Here is a 10226-nt window from a genome sequence, read left to right on the forward strand (position 1 = left end):
CAGCGCTGCCTGTGGGGGGCCGTTACCCTTTCCTCTACCGTAAACTGTTTTACAACGAGACTTTAAATCTCTCAGCTGCCCAGCAACATTGTAAAAGCGTCCTTAAAACGTCTCCCCAGGATGATAAAACACGTACACACACACACACCCCAGAAGACGCGGGACGTGAGGGAGAAGGCAAACCTAACTTTAAAAATCATTAAAAATACAAGTGCAATACAACCTGCTGTTACTTTTCCATAGAAGCAATTAACACATGTAGTAGTTTGCGATTAGTGTAAGGCTGTCTATTGAAATGTAGCAATAATGAAAAACTCCCTTCACCAGTAAGATTCAGTGTGAAATCTTACTGTCTGTTAACAAAAGACCTAAAGATTTGTTCGAGGAAGGTGGCATCTAGTTTCATTGTTTCCCCCTGTACAGGCCAATTAAAGTGTAACTGGTCTCATTTGTTATGGTAATGAGAGGCCTTTCTACCCCTTCCTCATTTTTTATTAATAATGTGCTAGACAACTATATTTAGGTGCCTTGAGTTAGTGAGCATATTCAGGGAAAGGTCACATCAAGTTTATGATACTGTACCCTAGAAAGGGAAGAAACATATCAAGCAGTAAATGTATGAATTAACATCTCTGTATGGAACAGGCTGAAATCAGGAAACTTTTCCAGCAGGGCAAAGATGATACTAAATACATCAGTTGGGCAAACTATTTCTTTGAGGTTCTCCATATACCTGTGTATTCAGGTTGACTTACACTGCGTTGAATTTTTATTTTTGCATAATATCTTTTCTCTAAGGAACTCAAAGCACTCTCCAATTAATTACCATTCATTTGGTAACTGTGGAAAACAAAGAAAGGATAAGTTACAGAAATTTCCACATAACCATCTAAACCATTCAGACTAGGAAACAAACTTCTGTCATTTTTTTGCCCTACTGCAAAATGTAATACTGCAATGATAATTGTAAAGTGCATGCTTTCTTAGTCTTTACACCCTCATATTTGTATTCCTTGGCTTATCAATAAAAAATTACTTAAAATGTAGATCTTTATCCACACAGAGCTTTCCAGGATTTGTATGTTTGTTTCCTGTAGTTCTCCGCTTTCTAAAATATTTCTTGAGCTGGTGGTTCTGCGACTAAATAATAAAAGATTTTTTTTTCTTTTCACTCAAAAATCTGTTAGAGTTAAGTTATTCAACAGGTATTGTGACCCTTTAACCCCCACTGTACTGTCCCCTACCTCCCAGGACTCAGGGCTCTGCTCTGATAAAGACTACCTGCATAACCTTGGCTCAGATCTGAGGAAACTGAAATTGTAAGAAAAATCTGTGAGAAAATCTGCAACATGACCTTTTTTTCCTTGCAGGACGCAGCAGCCTGAGGTAGGATTTTTAAAATGAGGATGACCCAAGGATTCAACTTGGAAACATCATGGAAGAACATCAACATGGAAAGATTGATGCCTGAACACACTGACACTAAGGAAACAGAACTTTACATGACTCTAAATCCTCTGCATGATATAGTGGATTTAACTGGTTCTCAACTTTGCTTGTTATTAACTACAGTTTCTACAAGGTCGTCGAACAATTCATCCCAGAATATCCGGAAGAATGCAGCTTTCCGATTTCCAAGTAGTTTGCTGGGCATCAGGGGGCACTGTTTCACCACCAGCAATTTAAACTGAGACAATGCAGCATTTGTCTAGTATAATACACTGGATTTCGTGTTATACTTAATTCCTAATCCTTCCTGTAGGTGAACATTAACCCAGTTTAGCTACTCTTTATCTTTGTATGTTATCACAGTTTTAACGGATGTTTATATATATCTATATATAATGAATAAGACCTGGGTTTGAAAGACCTGGGATTCTTTAAAAATCTTATTTAAAAAAACAAAAAACAAAAAACAAAAAACAAACCCATAAATGCATTGAAGCTGCAGAGCCGCTTGCTTCCTTTAAATGAAAAACGAACTTCAAATTTTTCAGTGATTGAGTCATTTACAGATAGATTAAGAAGCGTCACTGAAGAAAAACACAGGGCTAGCATTTTAATAAATTATATTTAGACTATACATAAATTTTTAAAAATCTTTTAATATTTGTGAGGTATGAAAACAAATGCCTCTTGCCTCTGATCCCCTTTGCAGTGAACTTTTCTTTGTTTAAGAAAGATAAAGTAGCATAGGAAGAACACCTGGTATTTCTTTTTAAACAAAGTCATGAAGAAAAACTATTGCTTCTTTTAAATACAGATCATTGTTCACAGTAAAATAAATATTTTTCAGTTACAGACTTTTCCCAATTGTTGATTGTGAAATAGGAAAAAAAGTCTCTCGTCCCTGTAGAGACAGCTCCCTGACCTTGTTGAGGGGAACCCAGCCTCTCAATCAAACATGTTCTAGATGAAATGCATACAGGCCAAGAGCTTAGTTCCTAAAGACCATAACTAAACTGAAACGTTCCTCTAAAAAGCAAACTTTGGACATGTGGTTAACTTGTTCAGAATAAAGGGTGTAGCAAGTCATACAAGTTTCAGTAAATTAGAAAGGTACAGATAAACCACCTGAACCCACATCTATCACCAGAAACCTGTTTTTTATGTGGGAAGAGAGAATAAGGATTTAGATGAGTTGCATGAAACAAATCAGTAATGCATCATGGTGCCTGGGCTAGGACTAAGCATAACAGACTTGCCTTACATGTTTGCTACTTGAGGTGGCAAGTAAGGATACTGCAAGGGTGCCCTATACCTAAATCCTTGCTTTTGAAAAATGTTACAGTATGATTAGAACTACAAGTGGTCTGGTGCCACTTAAGTCTATGTCATTAATGGATAGACGAGAAATTGTTTTCAGCTTTGTTTACTTGAAAAGAACTTCTAAGCATACAGCAGGGTTTTCTAGTACTTAAGTCCAAGAACAGGTGTAGTTATTCTCAGGTACTGAGAAATTCAGGAACTAGAAGGAAAAAATAATTTGGAAATTATGTAGTGAACAAGAAGTGTACTGACTAGACTAAACCAGCAAATGGTAAAAGAATGTCAAGGCTGCCAGCAAACAGTGCATGTTTAAACATGCTGCTTCTGCATACTTCAAAACAGCCAAGTCCTCTGCAGCAGCAAATCTACATGAAGTACTGGGGACATAGGTTTGAACTTGCTGTTCACTTCTACTGTAAATAGACTGAGATCCGGTATGAACTAATACAAAGCAGACAGTGGAAGCCTTTATGATTTATTTTTAAGGATTGTTAGTTCTGTGCTGGTTGTAAATGATATGAAGTAGTTATCTGAAGAGTTCCAATTATTTTCTCAAAATAAATAGATGAGATAGACTACGTTAGGTCTTCATCATCATGTCACAAAACGGCAAGTGATGAATGATGTACTCTCAACATCAGCAACTCCAAACTCTGAGTGCGTATTTTACACTAAAGGGAAAAGGATGAACCATACAGTACCCCTTTAAGTGTTTTTTTGAACCTTCTGATGTCATGCACCATATTCTAACTTTTTAAAGCCACTGGAGATTGTATTTTGCATTGGGGAATATTTAATAACCATGGTTATTTGTTACCCATGCTGTTTCTTCATACCGTGTTGTGCAAAGAGGACTAATAAACAGGACTCCTCTATAGCACCATGACCCTGGAGACATTTGTTCTGGCTGCCAGGAGCACCAGGCTTCCCGGGACACAGGTGCCAGAGCAGGGAGCAGGTGCGTGTCGGCCGTGCCCAGGGCGCTGCTGGCATGCCTGCATTTGCAATGAAAAATGAGAACACTTCAGCTTCTGTTTTTCTCCTCTCATCTCTCAGAAACAACTAGCAAACCCTAGACTTCAAAAATCTTTACGATGACAATGGAGCTGAACCAATAAAACTTCCATGAATTTTACTTTAAAAAACATTTTCATAAAATCACATTATCTGAAAATACTCCATTCACACCTAGTGAATACCCCAAATGCATAGTCTCACTGATGTAATATATATGCACACGTTAGTACATAAAATCATGAAAGATCTATGCAAATTACTATGCAGGAAATAAATCTACCTTTATATTTAGGGAGATCAAAAGTAAAAAACCTGCTACTTTGAAAATAATGTATTTTTTCCTGAAGGTGAGTTCAGCATTTTTTAAAACAACAGCCATTTGAGTGGATGAAGAATAGGTAACAGCCTTCAAACTCCTAGGTAGCTGGATGACGATTCTATAGTGAGGCAAAATATTTAAATTGCATCAAATCCTTCTCATGCCATTTTCCAATTCCAAAGTTTAGATTTACCTCTCAGTTTACTGGTCACACTATTCAGATCACAAACTCTTTCAAACACAGGGTATCTATTTATTCCCTGTTTTTACACTGTTGAATACAACTGAATCTTTGTCCATGACCACAGCCCCTATAATATGAAAATATAGTAATAGCTAAGACAGAACAATTTCTCTATCGTCAAGAGCCTTATTTTCAAGGCACAGCATTCAGAAGACTCACCCCATGAAAAGATTAATCAAGAGTAATGTAACTATAATTTCTGAAGTAAGGGAAAATTATTTTCATATGCAAATAGTTTGGCTTCAATCCCCTCATACTGCTCAGAAAGGAACAGCGTCAAGTTCAGTAGTGGGAAGGCAGAACTTAAAGGACAGCCCTTTGGAGACTAAAAGCAGACAAGTTAAAACACAAGCCGGAAAGTCTGGAATTTTTTTTTCATTCCCATCCAATGGTCCAGACTCCACATGGTTAAATTAGTGTTGCCACAGTTTGTTAAAACATTGAATGCCCCTCCCAAGAAGCAGTGGGCTCTATAATTACTCCACAGCAGGTCAAAAAGCTTTCTTCTTTCTCTGAGTTCGGTAATCACAAGTTGTAAAAGTTCTCTCACTCAGAGGTTGAAGCAATAAAATGACTAGTACAGGGGCTGTAAATTAAAGGGCAAAGAGAAACAGATGAACTTTGGTAACAGCTATTGCTAACTGAAAAAATAAGGGAAACTCAAACTAGGAAAGTAGTCGCGACACAAAAGCAATTTATTTCATCAAGAGGAAAAAAAAAAAAAAAGCATTCTGTGAGCTATGGAACCCCTAGCTCTGTTAACTCTACTCTTTTTTGTCCATTGTGTTATGCGAAATGGTGTTTGTGGGATGAGATTTTTCTGCTCAGCTTATGGGTGTATTTATTAACCTTTGCTTGGGGTATGACTACACGCACAAGTTAGTGAGGCAAGAGTGGGTGGAGATTTCCAGCATGTTAGCTGCTCCCTGGAAACTGCCTGTGTGCATGCTGTGATCCTGTTTACCTTGAGGAATAAATGTCTCTTGCTTACTGCTGGGTACAGCTGTGTACAGAGGTTGTTACTGTGGGTTACCTGACATACTGTAAATCCACAGTCTACCTAGCCTTCTAGTGACCTGTACATATACACAAGTAGGACACAAGCAAATTTAATGGCAGACACCTTCACGTTGTCAGAAAAGTACTTAATGTACCTTCCGATAAAACACCATACTGAGAGACAGGACAACTATATGTCTGCATAACCATCTGCTTTGGCTCTGCCTACAGCACAGAGATGTTGTCATGCGATAAAACATGTTAAAAACTATTTAGGACTCCCCTCAAACAGTTTTTAACAAGTGTTTTGACAAAGTTCCATCTGTATCTTCTTTCACAGAGAATGGCTAAAAGGGCAAAAAAAAGTATCTCAGATGCCAGAATTGAAACAAATTTGGTGTAAATGGGGCTTCTCTTACTACAGTTTGCTATCTGGTGTTTTCCCCTGAGCCCTTTCCAAGCCCTACTAAACCAGTGAGTATTCTGGGGAGTTGGGCACAGTATGAAAGCAATAGGCTTGCCTTTCTGCTACGAAGTAGTCTAGATGAAGAATTATCAAGTGTTTGCGTCTAATGCTGTGCATTTTAAGGAGCTTTGAATGCTGACAAAGATGCTCTAAAAAATGCTGTTGGTATAAGAGCCATGGAGATATGTTTTCAGGTAAGTAAAGGCAAGGATGACAAGCCTCTTACTGACCCCACCCACTGGAGTGAAGACTAAGCCCTGGCAGAGAGGTGAAGATGCCACAACATATCAGACAGGTTGGTTTCTATAATCCTCAAAGACACAAATAGAACATACATTAATTGCATGAGCATTTCTCTCCTGTGGCTACACCCTGTCTAGTTTTGTGAACCTCTGAACCAACAGCGCTTTACCTCTTAGTAGATACTCTTACTTTCAGTCAAAGGTCTCCAGCCTGATAGAGAACCAAGCTGCGGGCTTCTGACTCTAGGGACAGCTTTGTGAGTGTTGCCACTGTCTCTGAACTAATTTCCATCTCTGGTATGCGTGACAATTTTGGCAAAATACACAAACATAGTTACATTTATAAACTGTGTTATTATTCAAAGAAAAAAAGTAATAATCTAGAAACAGGTCAAAAATAAACAAAATGTATAAACTAGATTTTTTATGGTGTTCAGTCGTTAGACAGTCTAGTAGAAAGACATAGGACTGCTCATTTATTTTCTTATTGGCTCTATATTTGACCAGCTCCATATGGCTGAAACATTTAAGTTCTCCATGACTCATTATTCAAATCAATATAACAATCATTACCTGTTATATGGTGTTCTCAAACCTGAAAAAAAAAACCCAACCAACAACAACACACAGAAACACCAGTTTTATTATACTCCTTTGAGCAGCAGCATATATCGATCTGTGAAGTCATGGAACCTTCAGAAAACATCATGGACAAGATTTTCTAAATAATTTCTCAATACTGTCCTCTTCCTACAGTCCTTTCAAGGCTTCATTTTATGAAGATGGTGCAGTCCAGAAAAAAATGAACACAAACTTTCTAAAACTGTCCTAATAAAAAGTTCCCAAGCAATCTATAATATAGGTAACGTATATAACAATGTTTACCATCAAAAAAATGGTTGGCACTTTTGAGTATAAGACTGTTTCTGGTTGTTTCTAATTTTGTCAGCCTTAACCAGTGAAAAGTCATCATGAATTTTCGAAAGCCATTAATTTTGTTTTGGAAACACTAGTAAGACTCTGTTTTGCAATTTGGTATAATGCATGGCCTACTTTCTAAGGACAAGACTTCAGTTATCTTCGGAAGGGTACACCCCAAACTGATCAGGTTTGCAGCCTCTGAAGATTCTCAGTTAGAGCGAGATTGCCAAATACTCCAATGGCACTGATCATGCTCTCTCCACTCATCTCACTGATCTGCTGACCATAGTGCATGTCACAGCCCCACCTTGCAGCATTTCCTGATACTTCAGGAGTGATTCATACACCCTTGCAACTTTCCCTGAATGCAGATTTTGTCCCTTTTCTGTGGCTGGGGAGTATCACAAGGCCCACTTACCCAATTTCTAGAGAAGACCCAGAAATAACCTCATAAAGACCTAGGCCAGATCCCAGTATCACACTAATTCTGACTTCAGAAAGAGCTGGATTTATCTCCTCAGATCTGATTCACAGTTCACTGAAGTCAACAGAAAATCTCCCACTGGCATCAGTGGCTCTTAAGTACTTTAGTGAACTGAACTTTATTCTCCAAATAGATCCAGAGCAGATGTAAATTACAGAGTGAAAGTTGAAAAATACAGATCACATGAGTTTTCCTAATTTAAGTTTACATATTCTCTAGGGCCTGGTGATCAAAACATTTTCTTTTTCTTTTTGCTATATGACAGAGGCAGTAATGTGCTCGTAGCATTTAAATTATAATTTGTCTGGGCTGTAATTATGCTTTAATATGTGTAAACCACAACTAGCCTACACTGCACTGCCTAATCAGCATTCAGCTATTTGATAAGAGGAGGTATCTCCAACAGTTGATAAAATTATACTGTTTATAACCAATAAGCAAGTTCCTACCTTTAGAGCTGTACACTGAGGAAATTAATATAGAATAGCCATTGAATAAGGTCACGTATTCCAGCACAAAGAGTGACATATCGCCACAAAAGGTATGAAAAAGACATTGCCTTCCAACCCCCTAGACACAAGGTATCTGTGTAATGAAGCTACTTTGATATTTGGGCTCTTTTATCTTTTTAACCACATGCCTGCTCCACTGAATTTGGTTCTACGTAGAAGCTTCCATCAAAATAACCTGGAAAGAGGGTAAGATTAATGCTATTGTGAATGATCCCTCATTTCCATTACTTTGCTGGGGAATGACTGTCTAGAGCAACCCTCTCTGCTTCTAAAATACTCAGCAATGTTTAAACAATAATTTCGTCACATTTGGAAACCTGGGGAAATTACAGATAATGAGCTGTTTGTTAGCTCCTGCAAATCAGAGCCAGATTAAATGCTGTACTACAAAGCAACATGATGCACCTATCATTGCACCACAGTTATGGTATGACTTTCTACAAGCAATAACTAACAGTTCAGGGAAAACATATCACACTAAAAAGCCACAACACACTGTAAGAAGCTTCTTTAGTCCACACAAATACTCCAAGCCCATTCAACTCTTAGACACTAAAGGTTATGACCATTTTTTGTACACTGACAACAAAGACCTGTCTGGTATTTGGAGGTGTTTGAAGAAGCAGTGCTACTTTCAGAAGTAGCCATTGTGAGGTTTCAAGACTGCAGACTAAGGCTTGGATTTTTAAAACAAGCACAGAGGTTTACCTACACGGAACAAGGGCCGGGAAAACAAGGAGGATTAGCATGTACCCAGACTGTTCTGTTGTTCTAAATTTATGTATTTTTAAAAAAAGGCAAAAGGCTATCATAAAAGTCACTGTTCCTTATGAAGATTTACATAGTTCAGCTTGGCGATTTGGTAATGACAGGATAACTCTTCTCATCTTGAACAAACCAGGACATTTACATAGAAAATGAGCTTTACAATAAGGGAGGCATTTCTGAGCCTATTGACCCTGCTCATCTTTCTGAAGAATGCCACCATTTGACCACAGCAATGTGAGAAGTCTGTATCTGAGACTTTAATGTCTTCCCAAGTTTTCAGATTCCTAAGATCATAATCTTATTTTGAGTCTTTGATAAGTGTATCAGAAGAGTAAGAAGCCACACAAAACTTCAAGGACAATCAAGATAAAAGCTGCAAAACTCTAATTTTGGGCTGTACTAGGAGCAGACCCAAAACCCAGTCATTTAATCTGGGTCCACCTGAGACAGCACCTACTTGATTTCAGCAGGCCACTGTGGAAAACAGTAAATACAAAACCAAAGATGCAGCATGAACACGACTGTGCACAGAGACAAAACCACAAAGGTAGATAACCTGCACTTACATTTCAGAACATGCAAAGGTTTCAGTTTCATGAACTGAGGTCTGCAAGTACAAAAGCAGCAACGTGTTTTTATTGTACAGTGAACACGAACATTGGTAAGAGGAAGTTTCAAGTCTGGAAATGCTGTTTTCTCATAAATGCAGGAACAGACTTGGAGGAATGTCATTCTCATTTTCTCCTCTACTAAAATAACTCGTTTTTCTGGGACACTAATATATCTTTCAGAAAGATCTATACATATTTTTTTTAACTGAATTAATAAACTTGAACCTTTGGAAAATATTACCAGTGTACCATACCTATCTTTTGTCTTCCATTTTGGCACTGCTTTTATACTTTGAAGCCATTTTAAAACCTGCAGCAGGCTTTCCTATGTTGCCTCCTCAGCAGCCTTTTAGGGCTCTGGCACTACCTACCATTTTGTAGGTTCCCACAAAGCTCTGCTGCTCAGAGACAAAGCACCAAAGACTACATTTTTCTGAACAAGGAAGTGTGGATACCACAGCACTGGAAGCGACAAGCAGTCCTAAGGTAGTGCAGCAGTTAAAAAAACACAACCTTCAGATCCTTCAGAAATAGTTTATTCTATACAGATAGGTGTTCTGTTTTTTTCTTAACTGAGGGATTATCAGGATTTATTTAAAACCCTAAATCCTCATGGAGTAGTTCCAAGGGCACCACTGGACGTGAACTAACCACGAAGCATGCATCCCTGGCTCCCCGCTCACCGAGAGGAGACGGCGGGAGCGATCCGTGGCCGCCTGCCCGCAGAGGAGACAGAAAACACCCCCCGGCCCCCTTCTCTCCTGCGGGAAAGGAGGCGCAGGGCCCTGCGGCCGCAGGGCCAGGCCTGAGAGAGGCTTCAGGGCCGGCCGCCCCCGGGGAGGCCTTCCCGCCGCCCCGGCCCTCTGAAGGTCAG

At 38.8% G+C, this 10226-nt stretch overlaps 2 protein-coding genes across 2 annotated transcripts in view; one reads left to right on the forward strand and one right to left on the reverse strand.

Annotated features, from left to right (window-relative positions):
- Window positions 1-1654, reverse strand: part of SPDYA (speedy/RINGO cell cycle regulator family member A) — an 8760-nt gene extending 7106 nt beyond the window's left edge. Inside the window, exons 1-2 of the mRNA XM_026844656.1 lie at window positions 1552-1654; window positions 1245-1311 (exon numbers count right to left, since the gene is read on the reverse strand). Of these exons, the coding sequence (XP_026700457.1) occupies window positions 1245-1311; window positions 1552-1654 (170 nt within the window). The remainder of the gene's footprint in view (window positions 1-1244; window positions 1312-1551) is intronic.
- A 1997-nt stretch (window positions 1655-3651) lies between these two features.
- The window catches only part of EPCAM (epithelial cell adhesion molecule), a 12084-nt gene continuing 5509 nt past the window's right edge, over window positions 3652-10226 (forward strand). Inside the window, exon 1 of the mRNA XM_026844657.1 lies at window positions 3652-3727. Coding sequence (XP_026700458.1) covers window positions 3652-3727 — 76 coding nt within the window. The remainder of the gene's footprint in view (window positions 3728-10226) is intronic.

This window comes from Athene cunicularia (assembly GCF_003259725.1).
Source record: "Athene cunicularia isolate RWA chromosome 3 unlocalized genomic scaffold, athCun1 chr3_part1, whole genome shotgun sequence".
Taxonomy (NCBI): domain Eukaryota; kingdom Metazoa; phylum Chordata; class Aves; order Strigiformes; family Strigidae; genus Athene; species Athene cunicularia.